We start from the raw sequence: 17,720 nt of genomic DNA on the forward strand, positions 1-17,720 counted from the left end.
GGGGGGGGACCCCCACCTCCGCCCAGGGAACGGGGTGGTGGAGTGCGGGGAGGAAGGGGGGCAGTGCGGGAGGGGGAAGGGGGGGGGAAGTGGAGGGGGGGAAGGGGGGGTGTGCAGTGCTGCGGGGGGGGGAAGGGGGGTGCAGTTCTTCGGGCGCCCGGGAGAGGGCAGCGGGAGCCCGGCCACGGCGGGACCGGCGCGGGGGGGGGGGCGGGCGGCCGGGTCCCCGGGCTCCGCTCCGCCACCGCCTTGTACATCACCACCCTGCACATCGACACCCTGCACATTGCCACCATGCCCACCAGCACCCTGCCCATCGCCCACCACCATCCTGCCCATCACCATCCTGGCCACCCTGCCCACCACCACCCTGCCCACCACTCCCCTGCATATCGTCCACCCTGCCCATTGCCCACCCTGCCCACCACCATTCTGCCCATTGTCCACCCTGCCCATCGCTCCTCCTGCCCATTGCCCACCCTGCCCATCACCATCCTGCCCACCACAATCCTACCCACCACCACCCAGCCCACCACCACCCTGCCCATCACCCACCCTGCCCACCACCATACTGCCCACCCTGCCCATCGCCATCCTGCCCATCGCCATCCTGCCCACCACCACCCAGCCCACCACCACCCTGCCCATCACCCACCCTGCCCACCACCATACTGCCCACCCTGCCCATCGCCATCCTGCCCACCACCACCCAGCCCACCACCACCCAGCCCACCACCACCCTGCCCATCACCCACCCTGCCCACCACCATACTGCCCACCCTGCCCATCGCCATCCTGCCCACCACCACCCAGCCCACCACCACCCAGCCCACCACTACCCTGCCCACCACCATCCTGCCCACCACCATCCTGCCCATCGCCCACACTGCCCATCACGACCCTGCACACCACCACCCAGCCCATCAGCACCTAGCACACCACCACGCTGCCCACCACCATCCCACCCATCACCACCCAGCCCACCACCACCCTACCCACCTCCACCCTGCCCACCACCATTCTGCCCAATGCTCACCCCACCCTCCCAGTGCGTGAAAACCAGGCTGAGATTTTGGGGTGGCGTTGCCAGCTCAGCGCAGACCCCCACAGCCAAGCTTTTCCAGATGTCACCCCCAGACCCTCTCCAGGGAGAAAGGAGGAACCCTCATCTCACTTGAGGGGTGGCAGAGGTCACCCGCAGCAGATCCCGTCCCACCCCGGGAAATGCCGACGTGCTGCTTCCAAACCACCCCACGCATCCCGAAAATGGAGCGGGCCAGAACGTGGGAGTTGAAGAAAGAAGTGGGAAGGGCGGCTGGAAGCTGGTTCGGGCTTTTAGAGGAGAAGCAAGCAGCAATGGTTAAACGCTGAGCGCGGCGCAGAGCGGAAGGGAAGCAGCGTGTGTGCGTGTGTGCGTGTGTGTGTGTGTGTGTGTGCGCGTGTGCAAGGGCATCTGCACAGCTCTGCATAAACAAACAGAAAAAGCAGAAGTCGGTGGCAGTGAATGTAGCAGTTAGAGACTGTAAAAAAATCCATACAGGAAGCAAAACAAAAGAGAAATCTCAGGCCACGGGGGCTGAGGACGCTGAGAGGGCGCTTTTGAAATAGATGCGGCTCGGAAAGAAGAGCGTGCGGGAGCTGGGAGCCGGGACAGCCGTCCGTGGGCAGCAGGGCAGGCACCGGGCTCCGGCCACCGCTCCTCCGGGCGCAGCAAAAGGAGCTGGACGGTGCAATTATGCATAAAGCAAAGGCGGGAGGAATCGAAAAGCAGCTTTTAAGGTAAGGTTTTTATCGCTTTAGCCGCTCTCAGCCACCTCCCCGAGCAGTTTTGAAGAGGGCTGGTTGGTGGCGGAGTTGCTTGGACCTCCGGAGCAGGCGATGACCGAGGGGAACATCAGGTTGTAGCCCCCCAAGAATGCTCAAATCTGGCCCCAGGGGTGGTTGGTGGGGATGGAGGGGGGCAGTGGGGTTCTGTCCACACCAGTGGCAGCCCAGGGCTGTGGTCTGGGGACGGTCAGCCCTGAGGCACAGCACCGGCGGGGGGGGTTCCCACTTCAGTCTTATCCCTGTTGGAAGGAGATGGATTGGGAATGGATGGGGTGAGCGACCGGGGTGTATTTTAAAGCACGATGGAGGATGGAGCCCGCTGGTGGTGGCACACAGAAGCCCGTTCACAAACAGCTCAGCGTGCCTCAGCCTGCTCTCCAAGGGCAAAATCCAGCGGCTCCCAACCTCCCCGACACCCACAAATCGATCGCGTGGTGTCTGTAAAAGCCCAGCCGCCGCTTCCCGGGTTTCCCCGGCTTGGCACGCTGGGCAAGTGCCAGCGCCCGGGCAGGGCAGCTCCACTGTGGCTCTCACATGCCCGGTGTGGGGGTCTGCGGGGCAAGGAGAGCCCCTCCGTCCCGGTGCCGCTGCTGCGCGGGGAGGCTGAGGCCCCAGAGGAGCTCTCGGGATGGCTGGTGATGCGGGTGGGAGATGTCGGTGGGCCAGACGTGACGGTACACACCACAAACCGGCCCTTTCCTGGAAAAAAGGTGCAGAGAAAGTTAATTTTCCTCCTATTTCAAATGGTTTGGAGGGTGGGTGGCTGCAGCTCTGCCATTCCACTCTTGGTCCCCTGGGACCGGATGGCACCAGGACGGCCGAGCCTGGCCCGTGTGCACCCACTCGAGTCCCCAGCCCAGCTTGGGACCGGAGGGACACTGTGACCGCTCCGTCATGGCTGGAGCCCTCACCCACGGTGCGGGGACAACCGGGGGCCCTGCGGCCTGATCTGCTCCCGCCGGACGTGGGCAGAGCCCACGGTGCCTGTCGCAGCCAGCTCATTTCCTCGACCGAAAGGCGGAGGAAAATGATGAGAAATGGGGTTTGAGAGACGGCGGCTCGCCCGCTGCCGCCGCCGCAGAGGTCCCTCGGGTCCCAGCCCGCGGAGCCGTGGGAGGCCACGGCCGCGCAGGGAGAGGAAAGCGGGGTCTTTTCCCACACACACCCCACCCGACCCCCCGAACGGCCTTGCACCCCGGCTCCCTCCAGACCCCCGAGGGGGAGCGATGGGGTGGGGGGTGCCTGCGCTCCCCGGAGACCCCCCAAACCCACCGAGAAAAAAAATCCCACCAGCCATAAAAACTTGAAAAACAACAACCACCAACTAATTAAAGCCCTCCGAGGGCAGCCGGGCTGTTTATGCCGCTGCCTCCGCGGGCGCGGACGCGATAAGATAAAGGCGGGGAGGGGCGGTGCGCGGCCGCGGAGCTGCCCTCGGGGACCGGGCGGGCGGGCGGGCGGACGGACGGACGGACGGACGGACGGACGGACGGACTGACTGGCAGACGGACGGACTGACAGACGGACGGACGCTCCGCCCCCGCGCAGCCTCCGCCCTCGGCCGCTCCGCTCCGCTTTACATAACCCGCCCGGGGCCGGGCTCCGCGCCCCGCGCCGTCGGGGCTGCGCTGGGCGGCGAGGCGGAGCCGCCTGCCCCGGTTCCCGACCGTGCCGAGCCCCGCCGAGCGATACGGAGCGATACGGGGCGATACGGAGCGATAGCGGGCGATAGCGAGCGATCCCGAGCCGTGCGCCCCGTCCCGGCCGCCCCGTCCGGTCCCTCCGCCATGGGCGAGCGGCCGCCGGGCGCCTACTCCTGCAGGTAACGGCGGGGCCGAGCCGGGACGGGCGGCCCCGGGAGCGGCCGCTGCGAAGCGAAAGTGGCGGCGGGGTCCGGGAGGGGGGAGGGGAGGAAGGAGGGGGAGTCCTAGGGACCCGCTCCCCCCGGGACCCGCTCCCCCCGCAGCCCCCTCGGACCCGCTCCCCGCGCTGGGCACCCGGGCCCCACCCGTTTCCGCGTCGAGCTTCGGGCCCCCCGCCCCCGCACCCCGTTTCTGCGAGGGGGGGGACACTCTCATCCCCCCTTTCCCTGAGGGGGTCACCTTCAGGGACCCCCGCCCTCGCTGTGTCCCCTGTGGGTGCGTCCAGTCCTGCGGACCCCCGTCTTTCCAGCACCCCTTTACCCCGCAGCACCCCCTCTTCTGAGGTCCCCCCCAAGGCCCCCCATTTCCCAGCACCCCTATCCTGGGGACCCCTGGACGGAGCCAGCCGTGCCGCTCTCCTCCGCCTGCCCCTGGACCCCCGCAGCCCCCAGCATGGGGGTGACCCCTCTTCGAGGGCGCGGGACCCCGCGGGGCGATGCCCACCTGCCCCAGCCACCGTGGCGTGGGGGGCCGTGCCCTGCCTGCCCTCCCCGCTGCCCCCTTCTCCTCTGCCCCCGTGCCCGCTGCGGGCACCGAGCGGAGGTGCCAGCCAAGCGGCTCCTCCAGCTTTCTGCTCCCTGCGGACCCTCTTGGCTCGCGGACGCTGCCTTGGCTTGGCGGGCGTCGGGATTCGGAGCAAGAGGCCGATGCACCGGCGGGCAGCATCCCAGCGCCCCGCGCCAGCGTGCCCAGTCCCGCTCGTGCCAAGCCCTGCTGGGGTCACCGGCGGAGAGCCCGGGTCCCGCTGGCTCCGACGGCGGCAGTGACACAGCCCTTGCTTCCCCGGGCTGGGATTTACTGTCAAGGCAACCGGGACGAGTCGCTGAGCTGCGATTTCGATAGCGTTGTTGCAAATGGATTCAAGATGTGCTGGAGCTGTGGGCCGGCGGCCCCCGGGGACTTTTCGAGTTGCTGAGCTTCGGTAGGAAAAGCAGATGGAGGAGGAGGAGGAGGAGGAGGAGGTGGCCGGCCGCGGGGACCGGGCGCTGCCTGCCCTCACGTGTCCCCGTCGGGCTTTGCCGGCCGGTTGCGGGGTTGGAGCCGAAAGGCCCGTGAAATTACTGGCAGGTTTCGCTTTGACTGATTTCCGACGAGATCGACGCCTCGGGTTTCTTCTCCGCTGGCTTTCGGTGCGGGAGAGCCCTGACCCTGGGCATTCCCCCCCCCTCCCCACCCCAAATCGCGCTTTGATTTTCTCCTTTGCTTTTTATGTATTTATTGCCTCTGGAAAGATCCGGTTTGGTTTCGCCGGAGCCCGCAGGGTCTGCCAGCGCCGCGTGTTGCGCCGGAGAGGTTTGGGTGCGAGCGCCGGTGGCTTTTGAGGGGTCTGACGTCCTCCTCAGCCAGAGCAAACCCTCCCCACCCGCGCAGCCGGGGGGGCTGCCGGGGGCTGATCCTGGCACTGCGAAGACACCGGGACAAATCGCGGCGAGTGAGACGAAGCGAAAGCGCCAGAGCTGGGCGCTGGCGGGGTTTGTGGTACCGCCAAGCGCTGCCGCGGCTCGGCGAGGAGGAAGGGCCGAATCCAGCCCTGGGGGGGACCGCTGCCAGGCTGCTCCCCCCTGTCCCCATGGGCGAAGGCTGGGGACCCCCAGCCGGCTGCTCCCCCGGGAGCGCTCCCTGCGCCCGGCTTCTCCCACGCCTACGCCGCAGCGATTCATTTCACGCGACAAAACAAACCCCGTCGAAAGAGGCCGCCCCGCTTTTCCCCGCAGGCGGTGGGTGTAAGGAGAGCGCGGTGACGTCAGCGGCGCTTGCAGAGTGCCAGACGCCGCGGTGAGGGGCACGCGGGTGGATGGGAGCGGGCGGAGGGTTGCTGGGGAGCTGGACCCAGCAGCTCGTCCTGGTGAGCTCCTGTGGGCCAAGCGAGCCTGGAGCTTGCTTTGGAGTTGGAATGGGGATGGGCTGTCTTCATCCCATTTGTCCTGGTGGAGCGATCAGGGGAAGCCGAGCGAGCCTGGAGCTTGCTTTGGATTAGGGATGGGCTGTCCTCATCCCGTCTGTCCCGGAGGGGTGACTGGAGAGAGCCAAGCGAGCCTGGATCTTGCTTTGGAGTTGGGATGGGGATGGGCTGTCAGCATCCCATCTGTCCCAGTGGGGTGACTGGAGAGAGCCAAGCGAGCCTGGAGCTTGCTTTGGATTTGTAGATGGGGATGGGCTGTCAGCATCCCATCTATCCCAGTGGAGCGACTGGGGGAAGCCGAGCGAGCCTGGAGCTTGCTTTGGAGTTGGGATGGGGATGGACTGTCTTCATCCCATTTGTCCTGGTGGAGTGATCAGGGGAAGCCGAGCGAGCCTGGAGCTTGCTTTGGATTAGGGATGGGGATGGGCTGTCTGCGTCCCATCTGTCCCGGTGGGGTGACTGGAGAGAGCCAAGCGAGCCTGGATCTTGCTTTGGATTTGGGATGGGGATGGGCTATCTTCATCCCGTCTGTCCCAGTGGAGCGATCAGGGGAAGCCAAGGGAGCCTGGATCTTGCTTTGGATTCGGGATGGGCTGTCCTCATCCCGTCTGTCCCGGAGGGGTGATCGGGGGGAGCCAAACGGGAGGATTTCCCTTGGATTTAAAGCGCCGTCACGTCGGCTGCGTCCCCGGAGGTCTGCAGCGCTGCTCAGCCCACGCAGAGCCACAGAGTAAGGCCAGCTCTGGCCTCTGATACAGCAAGTTGTGCGGTGCCCGGCGGTCAAAGAAGGGGGGAGTGTGTCTGGTGAGAAAGTGGGGACAGGACGGCAAAATCAGCCCCCGCGAGCCTCCCGGCCTTTAACCCGATTTCCTAAGAAAACACAGCCTGTGTGGAGTCTCTCTGACCTGCTCCTCTGACGCTTTCGAGGTTGTCAGTTCAGTTCAGCCGAAGGAGAGGGAGGGAAGGTCCCGAGACACCCTGGGGTCCTCCAGCTTTCGTGGGAGCGGCCGTCGGGTTGCAGGGAGCGATGGCTCTGTGCCGTCACCTTCTACGAGACCCCGGAGAATCCACACCACCACGGGCTCTGCTCCCAGAGGGAAGAGTGGGACAGTGCCGGGCAGTTTCAGCGGTGGCTTGCGCTGGCCTGGTGCAGAGATGGCCTTGCCTGTTGGAGAGTGGTGCTGTAAATACCTGGGTGCTGTTTTGGGGAGGGTGACAGGGGCCGTGTCACCCTCCCATGGAGTCTGCCCTGGGGATCTCCTGACCTCGGTGCGTGGGCTGGGGCTTTCTGTTCTCCTCGGGGATAAATCAGTAATATTTACCCCACTGGTGAAAGCGGGCTGCTGGGAGGGAGAGAAGGCTCGGCTGAAGGGCAGTGATAAAACTTCGTGGGGCTTTCCGTGAGCGTGGAGTCGGGGCTGCTCTCCGTGGCCGTGCCAGCTCTGCGGCGGTGTGCCCAGGGCAGGGGACGTGCGGTGAACACGTCGTGTTGTCACCCAGCTTGGAGGAGGGCAGAATCGGGGTGCTCTCCTCCATCCCATCCCCCTTATCCCGCCTCGGGGGGCTGCAGCCGGACCCTTTCCCACCTCTCCCCCTGCACCAGCCCCTCTGCGTCTCCGTGCCTGTCCCCAAATGGCCGCACAGCCCCGCGCTCTCAATCCAAGGTCGCATCCAGCTGGGACTGGGCTGGAGGTCCCAGGAAGGGGGGGGGATGGGAGGGTGGTCCTCCAGAGGACTGGGATGCGGAGAGGGGCTGCACTGGCTCCATCCCCGGGGGATGCTCCACATCCCCCAGCCCTTTGGAGCCCACCCTTGGCGGGCTGGGACCCGCATCCCCCTGAGCCCCCCTGGGGACCTGCATCCCCCCGAGCCCCCCCAGGGACCCGTGTCCCCCCCGAGCCCCCCGCGCCGGATGCTCTGCCATTGAAAAGCGCTGTTCATTGTAAGCCGGCCATTTACAGCCACCTCGCACGCGGGCCGCGGGGCCGTGCCAAGAAAGGCTGCTGCTGGCTCAGAATAGCTCTTTTCATGGAGGACATCCTGGGAAGGAACAATGTTCCCGCTCTGGGGATTGTGGGAGCTTCGCATTGCTCCCACTCGGGATGCCGGGAGCTGCGGGGCCGGCGAGGGCGTCTCCAGCCCCTCGCTTCGCTCCCTCCTGAAAACAGTCCCCGAGGTGAATTTTGATCAGCGCCGTACTGATAATCGGGGGCTGAAAATGCCGCCGGCCGCTTTTCCTCTGGCCGGGGAACAGTTGCTGCTGGGGAGCCGGCACGCAAATCAAATTTCCTATTTACATCGCCGGTGTGCATTTTCCTGGCGCGGCGAGCGGCGGCGAGGAGCCGGGGCCGGTTTCATTTTCGGATTGCGGCGCGCTGGCTGCGCTGCACATGCTCCAGGGCCGCGGGTGCCCGCGTGAGCAGCGCTCGCCCAGCGCCAGGCCTGGCGATGCGCGCTCTGCCCCGGACCGTTTCCCTCCGGGGCCGGGTTTGCGGCGTTGGGTGCTGGAGGGTGCCCTTCCCGCACGGCCGCGGCCCCTGCGTGGCTGTGCTGCAGTGGGGAGGCAGCGGGCCCGATCCTGCAGCCCCTCCGTGGCGAGGCCGGCCGGCTCCGAACCCCTCATCCCCCAGGGATGGGTGGCATCGCCCCGGCGCTGGCTCCCGGCATCTCCCCGCATGCTGCCGGCTCCTCTGGGTGCCATTAAACAACAAATGCGTTTACTGGGATTTTTGCCACCGCAGAGGCACAAATAACCCATTGCTGGATCCAATCCCTGGGTTACCATCCCCGCCGGCACCCGCTGCCGCAGCGACGCTCGCCAGGTTGGGCAAGAGTTTAACGAGATCTCCCGGGGGCGGCTGGGTCCTGCGCAAGCCGGGGCTCGCTGCCGCAGCCCGCATCAAAGCCAGCCCGCGGCCGGTCCGTCCCGCTCTTCCTCAAGCTCCTGACCCAGCACCCCAAAAAAAAACAACCTCAGCACCCCAAAACAGCCCTGAGACCGGGCAGGCTGGGTGGAATACAGCTCTTCCGTTAGCCCCCCATCCCAACCAGCCCGTGGCGTGGCCGAGGGTGGGCTGCGTTCTCCGTTCCGTGTGAATTAAAGCAATTAGCCGTTGCGACGAGTCCTTCGGCTCGGCGGTGACCCGCGGGATGGCCGGGAGCGCCTCGCAGGGATGTGCGGGTTGTACGGGATGCGGATGTGAAGTCTGCCTCCAAGCCAGAGGCTGCTGAGTTCCGGCGTCGCGGAGCGGGACGGGCTGGAGCAGGGAGAAGCCCGCGCGGCAGCGGGCGCTCGCATGGCCGTGGCGTGTCCCTGCGGGAACCTGGGGCCCGGCGGAGGAGCGGGATTCAGCCGGGATAGCCGGGATAGCCATTTCCACGTGAGAACCGTGCCGGGCAGGAGCGGGGAGGATGGCGTCGCGGTCCATGCCGGTGCCGGCGGGAGGAAGCGCCGGGGTTGGATTTCCTATTGCCACGCCGCTTGGAAAAAGCACGATGCTCCCGGAGACGGCCTTTGGCTGCTTCTCCCTGCGCGGTGCGGGCGAAGCCCGGCTTTTCCCACGCCGCAAACCTCTCCCAAAGCTGGCGTGGAGCGAACCCGAAAACTCAGAAGGCGAATTCCCTGTCCTGGGAATCTCCCACCTGCCTGAGGAGCCATCCGGGCGTTTTGGGGGAGCGTCCTGCCGAGCGTGTCAGCGGTGCCGGCGGCCGCAGCAGCAATTCCCGGGCGCCGGGAGGAAGCGGGAGCGCAGCCGGAGGATGCTGAGTCATTGGCAGGCTGGCGGTGCTGATAGACGGTGGGGGCCCTGCCGGGGGGTTCAGCCGGGCTGCGGGCGGGCGAACGCCCGGCACCGCCGCAACGCCGGCCGGCCCCGAGCCTCGGGCGGCTCTTCTGAGAAGCCGGGCCCTGGCGAGGCTGGCGGGGGCCAGATAACATCTCCCCTCGCCTAGAAACGTCGCAGGACGTACTGGGAAGGGCGGCGGGTGGGCAGAGATAGAGGTCCGCTTCCCGGCGTTATCGCCTCCCCGGCTGCAAACAAGACCCGCCGTGCCGGCGTGCTCCGCGTTGCCCCGCTCCCTTCCTCCCAGCCCCTCGTTCAGTTTTGTTTTCCTTTTTTTGTTTTTGGTAAATTTTTTCCTCCCCTCCCCTGACAAATGCAATCACTTTTCCCCCCCTGCCAGCAGCCGGGGCGGCGGCGGTGCCCGTGACGGCGTGGCAGGATCCGGGCGGGTTGGCTGATGTTTCCTGCCCGAGCAGAGTGCGCGGCCCCGATAAGTGCGGTGGGCGAGCACGAGGTTCGGCGGTAAGCAGCGTGGCCGGGCCGGCCGTGGGGGAACGCGGCTCGCCGGGCACGCCGGCCACGGGCACCCTCAGATTGGCCTTGCAGCAAAATCTGCTCGGGGAAGAGACACGGCGTGGTTTGCCGGAGCCCGGCAGCCCCTCGGTCCCGCAGGCAGCGGAGCATCCCCCCCCCCCCACCCCGGGATGCGCATCCCCGGCCGTGCCGGCAGCGCGACCGCGTCTGCCCATGCCAGCGGGGCCGGGTGGATGCGGCAGGCGAGGCAGCTCTGTTCCTGGATTTCTGCAGCTTTCCGCGTTGTTTCCTCCCCTCCCGCCCCCGCTCCAGTTTTATCAGCTCCGGCGAAACAGTTCCCTGGAGGGAAACCCATCGGCGCTGCGAAGCCTTGGCAGGAGGAGAGCGGATGCGGCCGGGCCGGGCGTCCCTGCGGGGCGGTGGGCAGCTGCAGGCAGCTGTGCTGGGAGGGAGCCAGCCGGCCGCCCCGCTCCGCGACCTGCCTGCACCCCGCCTCGCAGGTGGGGAAACTGAGGCACAGCCCCGCCGGGCGAGGGGATGGGGATGCGAGGCGCTGCAGTGTGGCCGGGCGCTCGGCGTCGTGCGTGGTCGTGCTGCTCACTGGGGAGCCGGCCGCCCGCTTGCCCTGCGGGTACCATCCGGAGCGGCGCGGGGACTTGCCGGCCGGGGGGCCGCGGGGTGGCCGGGGAGGCTTTGGGACCACCATGACACCGGTGGTGTGCTCTGTCTTGCAGCGCGGCCGCCTCGCTGGAGCCACGGCAATGAACGGGCACGCTCTGCCGGCCGGCACGCCTGCGCGTCCCCGGGGCTGGCATGAGTTCTGCGAGCTGCACGCCATCAGCACCGCCAAGGAGCTGGCGCGGCACTACCTGCGCTTCGCCACCGAGCACCCGCACCATGACCTCCTGGCCGCCGAGAACTTCTCGGTGCAGTTCACCGACCTCTTCCAGCAGTATTTCTGCCACGAGGTGAAGGAGGGCTTTGCCATGAACCAGCTCCGCATCCTGCCCGCCGGCCCGGCGCGGGATTACCGGGAGACGCACCGCCGGCACACGGATGCCTCCTTGGGCTCGACGGCCACCAAAGCCGAAGCGGAGCCAGGCGCTCGCCCCGAGCAGCCCGGCCGAGCCCCCGAGGCCACCCCGATGGGGCTGCGCAAGTCCTGGAGCTCGGAGGAGCTGTCGGGGCCGGCGCGGCGGCCCTTCTCGCTCAGCCAGCTGCGCAGGAGCTGGCGCAGCCTCTTCCGACGCCGTTCCTCGGACGCTCTGCCCGGGGACGGGGACGGCGAGGCGGCGGCCGAGGCAGCTCTCAAGCCGGGACTGGGCAAGCGCATCCTGCCGTGGGGGCTGTCGCGGGAGCAGCCCCCCGAGGTGCGCAAGGAGGGGGTCCTCAAGTACGGGCTGTTGGACGAGAGCTGCCTGGACAGCGGGACGCGGTGGCAGCGGTGCCGCCTGGTGCTGCGGCGAGCGGGGACGCCCGACGGTGAGGACTACGTGCTGGAGCTCTTCGACCCACCCAAGGTAAGGACCTGCGGGCTCTTCTCCGTTTCGACCGGGCGACGTGGCAGGTCCCTCGGCTGGGGACGATGTCGGCGTGCGGGGAGGAGCGGGGCCACGGTGCGTCGCCGGTTGCGACGGATGCTCGCCGTGAGCGGTGCCTGGGCGCAGGGTTTGCTCTGCCGCCGCTTTCCCTCCGCGGCAGCCGCCCGAGGCTGCACCCCCTTTATTTCAAGACCTCCGAGAAGAAGAGCTGAGCCACCGCCGCGGGCTGGCGTTTGGGGGGGGACGATGCTGTGACCGCGTGCCGAGGGCGACGTGCGCGCGAGTTACTGCGTTCGGTCCAGATGCAATTGCGTTTCTCCCTGCTGGGACCCCAAACCTGGGTTTTCCAGCTGCCTTCTGAGCTGAGGGTTGAGGCTGGTGGCCTCCATCCTGCTCATCCACAGCCCCGTGGACCCGTCCCAGCAAGGCAAGGGGTCACCGGGTCTGGCGAACCCCAAATTCACCCTGTCCCCGCTGTGCCGCGGCTCGAGCAGCCAGGGCATCCGCTCGCCTGGGCGAGTTGGGAAAGGGAGGGGAAAACTGAAATCAGGCTCTGTGCCTTCCTCTGCTCCTCATGGGACCTGCGAGGGAGTTTAATTTTATTTTTGTAAGTACTTTTGTGGCTAGAAATTCGGATCTCGGGTACCCCGGGGGAGCTCCCGCGGTGCTTAGACGCCAGCTGGAGCGGAGATGATGCAGGATGTGAGTGCACAGGGAGCGATGCGGGGGGGGCCCGTGGTGTTTAATCTTTAAAAAGACAGTTCCTGCACATGGCAGGGCTCACGCAGGCGCAGCAGGCTGGGTTTTCTCTTTCTTTTTTGCTTTTTTTCATGCTCATTTAACTTTGATGACTGACTTGTACTTCGGAAGGAGGAAGCCTGGGGTAGAGCCGGAGCCTGGTCCCTGCCTTCGGGCTGCGTTTGCTGCTCGCCGCGGCGCTGGGCCAGGGAGCAGCCGGCTAAATTCCTGCTATTTCTGTCCAACAACCCCAATATTGAATACAAAAAGGAAAGGGAAAAAAAAAAAGAAAGAAAGAAACACCACCAAAATTGTAAAATCTGGAAGCAGGGAGGAGGCGTCGGGCTGGTGCTATTTGGGCGCCGCTGCCAAATTCGCTGCCGCCTTCGCTTCCCCCTCGTCCTCGCCACCTCTTGCCCGGACCTGCCCTTGGGGGCTTTCCAGGAGCCCAAAGGGAAGGCGAAGCGAGGGGATGCCCTCCCGGGAGTGGCTGTGCTCCCTGGCACCGGGGGGGCTTTGGCACCCACCCGTGCCCCCCACCCACCGCTGCTGCCCGGGCACGGAGCCCCGGCGCGTTTTCCCCACCCGTGCACGTTACGGCTGCGATGGATTTGGCCGCCTCCACGCCGGGTGAGCCGGCACGGCCGTGGGGAGAGCCGAGCCGTCCTTTCTGCCCTCCTGTCCCCCAAAAGCTTTTGGGCGGGGAGCGGAGCCGTCGCAGCACCCTTGTCCCGCAGGGTGAGCGCCCGGTCGGACCCCCGCTGCCTCCCACCTGCCCCCGGGACCTGGCGCTTGCAAACGCCGCTTTTCCCCCTTTTTTTTTGGTTTTTATTTCCTTTTTTCTTTATTTATTTCTTTTTCCCCTCCCTCCTCTTGGGAAGCAAGCCCAGCGCCCAGCGTCGTTCCTCTCCCCGCAGCCCCTGAGCGGCTCTGACCCACGGGCGGGAGGCGTTTCGAACCGGACGGTTACCGAGACCCCCCCGGCGCTCCGCGGCGTCATTCCTCGCCGTTCGCAACGAATCTCCGTCCCGCGGAGATTTCCCGGTGAGTCCCCGTCGCCGCGAGGCCGGGGACCCTGCGGTCCCCCGCGGCCCCGAGCAGGGGGTTTCGCAGCCGGGGCTGCGGAAGGGGGGGATGCTGCTCGCTGGATTTCGCGAGTCTCCGGAGTAAATTGCTTCCTGTGCAAATATTCTCCGGGCGGGTCCTTCCTTTCTAATTAACTGGGCCGGGGCCAGATCCTGTCTCGTTTGCAGCAGAATCGATCCAGCCCCTTTCCCAGTGACTGCGGCTGAGTGCCGGGGGCGGTGGAAAACCCTGTGCCGTGGTGGGTCCCGTTCCCCAAACCCAGCGAGGGGGACAAACCCCGGAGCGGTGCGAACAGAACAGCTTGGTGGTGGTTTGTTGATTTTTTTCCTTTGAAATAACTAAATAAGATCTGATAACTCCCTGGGGGAGGCTGCGGGGAGCCCCCTCCCCTCTGTCCTCCGGCCCTGGGGTGCTCACAGGGCTTTGCCGCTGCCTTTCCCCGGCGTTGTGGATCTATTCCCGCTTTGAAGATGCTGTTGGTCGTCGTGAAAGGTTGATGGTTTTAAAGAAGCGACTGTAAAAACAGTCACTGGGGGCTTTCATCCTGGCTGGGCTCTGCACTGTTTAGGGCTGCGAGGATGAGGAGGGGACTGGAGCATCTCTCCTGCGAGGAGAGGCTGAGGGAGCTGGGCTTGTTCAGCCTGGAGAAGAGAAGGCTGCGAGGGGACCTTAGAAATGCCTACAAATATCTGCAGGGTGGGGGTCAGGAGGACAGGGCCAGGCTCTTTCCAGTGGTGCCCAGCAACAGGACAAGGGGCAACGGGCACAAACTGAAGCAGAGGAAGTTCCAGCTGAAGATGAGGAAGAACTTCTTCCCTCTGAGGGTGATGGAGCCCTGGCCCAGGCTGCCCAGGGAGGCTGTGGAGTCTCCTTCTCTGGAGATATTCCAGACCTGCCTGGATGTGGTGCTGTGCCCCCTGCTCTGGGTGACCCTGCTTGGGCAGGGGGTTGGGCTGGGTGACCCCAGAGGTCCCTGCCAACCCCCACCATGCTGGGATTCTGTGATTCTGTCACCATCGAGATCTGCCCGGATGCGCCTTCCTCTGCTCCCTTTCTGCCCTGGAGATAATATGATGGAAACGGAAATTCAGCTCAGCCTCACGGCTTGGCAGCGTCGAGCCGAGCCCCCAGACACTCAGCACCTTGCAATGACCTTGGAAAGGCAGGGTGCGTGGAGAAGGGGGGGGGTGACCCCCGGTGCGCTCCGACGGGGCCTCGGCATCAGAGGGAGCAGGGTGCCATGAGGAGCCCTCATCCCGTTTACTGCTTGGGTGGCTGCAGCTGGAGAAGCGGTGAGTGCCGGCGAGCCATGCCGGAGCCACCGGTGGTCCCTGCACCGTGCTGCCCGGCGTGGGCATCCCGTCCCTCAGGGACGTGCCAACCCATTGGGAGCTTCGGCCGGATGAGCTGGGGCTTCTCGTGCCTCCAGCCGCTGCTGGGTTGGTTTTGGCATCGCTCCTTCCTCCCTTGAGCGCTGGAAACGTGATGTTGCGAAGGAGGGATTTGGAGGGGATGGGATCCGGAGCCCTCCCGGGAGCGGGTCACAGCCTGGCGGCAGGGCAGCGGTGGGCTCAGGGCACGCGGCTCAGGGGGGGGACCACCCAGACCCCCACCCTGGGGACACGCCGGAGGGTGCTGGTGTGCTGGGGAGAGGAGCGGAGCGAGGATGCCGTGCCACCGGCCGGCACTGGGGAGAGGTGACGATGCTCCGAGGCTGCTGGGGCCATCCTGGTGTGCTGAGCGCCTGGAGCAGGGGAACGTCAGGGCATCTGTAACGCTGGTGCGTAGGGGTGTGTGTATACATCTGCACAGGGAAACCAGTGAAACCCGGGCTGTGGTCCTAGGCGTGCAGCCCGGGTGGATTCTCTGATGTCTAGTATGAGGGCAGTGCTCGCCAGGCCTCCCTGCTGTCCGTGGAGGCACTAAGGGCTTTCTCCTCTACCATGCCATTAGGGCTACAAGGATGAGGAGGGGCCTGGAGCACCTCTCCTGTGAGGAAAGGCTGAGGGAGCTGGGCTTGTTCAGCCTGGAGAAGAGAAGGCTGAGAGGGGACCTTAGAAATGCCTCTAAATATCTGCAGGGTGGGGGTCAGGAGGACGGGGCCAGACTCTTTCCAGTGGTGCCCAGCGACAGGACAAGGGGCAACGGGCACAAACTGAAGCAGAGGAAGCTCCAGCTGAAGATGAGGAAGAACTTCTTCCCTCTGAGGGTGACGGAGCCCTGGCCCAGGCTGCCCAGGGAGGTTGTGGAGTCTCCTTCTCTGGAGATATTCCAGCCCCGCCTGGCCGCGGTGCTGTGCCCCCTGCTCTGGGTGACCCTGCTTGGGCAGGGGGTTGGGCTGGGTGACCCACAGAGGGCCCTGCCAACCCTGAACATTCTGTGATTCTGTGTGATTCTGTATTCTCGTATAACTCGTGGCATCAGATAGCTCTGAGGCCTCTCCACCTTCATCAATTTAAGTCAACGCTGGCAAAACAGGGTCGCGCGTTTTAGGGCAGCCCCACGGGGTTTCGGGGCTGCCCTGGTCGTCAGCTGAGCCCCAGCCCCGGGTGCCTTTCGTATGGCCAAGTCCGAAACTCCCTGAAAACCGTGATTTGCAACGGAAATGTCCCCAGCCGTTTCTGTTGACCAGATGTTTTTACAGGAAGGGGAAGGGAAATGGGATTTGCATTTGCGCTGGTTTCTTTATAGCGTTTTAATGAAATCCAGCGCGTCCCGTAAATTGATGGCACGCTGAGACAAGCCAGGAAGACTCCTTCCGGTGAAAGCCCGTGGTGCCTCTGTCACGGCTCATACATCTTCAGCCCTGGCTGCAGGAGGAGCAATATTTTTATCTCTGCTCAGCGTGAGACTGCTTTGACTTCCTTTTTTTCTCTCTCTCTCTCTTTTTTTTTTTTTTGGTCTTTTTTTCCCCTTCCTTTCACCTGAAGCTGGTTTCTGAGAACTGCCACCTCCTGAGCAAGCATGTCCTGCACCCCTGGGCTCTGATTTTCAGCGCCTGCGGCTCTGTGTGGCGGCCAGCCAGGCGTGGGGTGGGGGACATCCCGGCGTTGTGGTTCCCATCCCCATCGCAGCTCCTCCTGGAGCTGGTTCGCACCTCCAGGAGCGACTGGGGCCGCTCAAACGTGGCCTTAAGTGACTCGACCGAGGATATATGGAGAGGGAGTGGCAGAGGGGGAGCTGCTGTCCAGGGATGGAGAAGCCACGTTTTGGGAAGCGCTTGGCAGCTGCGTTTGCATCCCTATCCCAGGCAGGGACGTGAGCAAATCCCCTCTTTTGCAGCGCAAAACTTTTGCTTCAAAGCCAAAGCCCGTTTCCTCTTATTAGTGACCTATAATTACGCTTAAAAACTGTGCCAAGCTGGATGCACAAATGTCCTCGTCGCTGCAGCAGCCCTGTGAGCTCTTTTGTTCCTCTATTCCTGCAAAAAAAAATCTGATGCAAAGTGGTCTTTACCTCCCAGGGCCACCATGAGCAGGGCACCCGTTGCCCACTGGCTCCGGAGCCGGCGGGCAGCGGGTGCCCTGCAAGAAGGGATTTGCTGGTAATTGGAAGCATCTCAGTGTCCCGTCATCGCCCTGGCCTGGGGAAAGACATGTTTGTGACAATCTGGATCCCATTTGATGTCCTCCATCCTGCGAGCCAGAGCGGGCTGGACCGTGTGTGCTCCTGCCCTCGTCCCCGTGGCCGCGTTGGGGTTTTTTTTCTCTCTTTGTTGAAATAGAAAAAGAGTCCCAGGCTGGCACGGGGGTTGCTGCCTTGATCCTCCAGCCAAGAGCGACCCAGTTGTGTGGGCCCTCGGTGGCTGGACAGGATGTGTCTGGAGAGCTTCATCCTCCGGGGTCACATCCGTCTCCCTGTATCCGCATGGACCACATCCCTCTCCTGGCATCCTTCTCCCGGCATCGCCAGGGACCACATCCCTCTCCTGGCATCTCCCAGGGCTTCATCCCTCTCCTGGCAACCCCAGGGACCATGTCCCTCTCCTGGCATCCTTCTCCTGGCATCCCCTGGGGTTGCGTCCTTCTCTCTGCATCCCCAGAGACTGCATGCATCTTCTGGCATCCATCTTCTGGCATCCCCAGGGACCACATCCTTCTTCTGGCATCCTTTTCCCAGCATCTCCAGGGACCACATCCTTCTGGCATCGCTCTCAGGGCATCTCCAGGGACTGAATCCCTCTCTTGCTGTCCCCAGGGGCTGCATCCCTCTCCTGGCATCCCTCTCCCAGCATCTCCAGGGACTGCATCCCTCTCCTGGCATCCCTCTCCCAGCATCTCCAGGGACTGAATCCCTCTCTTGGCATCTCCAGGGGCTGCATCCCTCTCCCAGCATCCCTCTCCCAGCATCTCCAGGGACCGAATCCCTCTCTTGCTGTCCCCAGGGG

General features: G+C 65.0%; 1 protein-coding gene across 5 annotated transcripts in view; it reads left to right on the plus strand.

Moving 5' to 3' along the window:
• SH2B3 (SH2B adaptor protein 3) overlaps positions 1 to 17,720 on the plus strand; it is a 30,027-nt gene that overhangs the window by 528 nt on the left and 11,779 nt on the right. For 2 of the 5 annotated variants that reach the window (XM_075434767.1, XM_075434768.1), the window contains 2 exons: positions 1,125 to 1,779; positions 10,703 to 11,488. In XM_075434767.1, coding sequence (XP_075290882.1) covers positions 10,730 to 11,488 — 759 coding nt within the window. In that variant the 5' untranslated portion in view covers positions 1,125 to 1,779; positions 10,703 to 10,729. Of the gene's footprint in view, positions 1 to 1,011; positions 1,780 to 3,559; positions 3,650 to 10,356; positions 10,469 to 10,702; positions 11,489 to 17,720 lie in introns of those variants that run through there. The other 3 variants (XM_075434769.1, XM_075434771.1, XM_075434770.1) reach the window with 3 other exon arrangements.

Source organism: Opisthocomus hoazin, chromosome 13 (genome assembly GCF_030867145.1).
Source record: "Opisthocomus hoazin isolate bOpiHoa1 chromosome 13, bOpiHoa1.hap1, whole genome shotgun sequence".
Taxonomy (NCBI): domain Eukaryota; kingdom Metazoa; phylum Chordata; class Aves; order Opisthocomiformes; family Opisthocomidae; genus Opisthocomus; species Opisthocomus hoazin.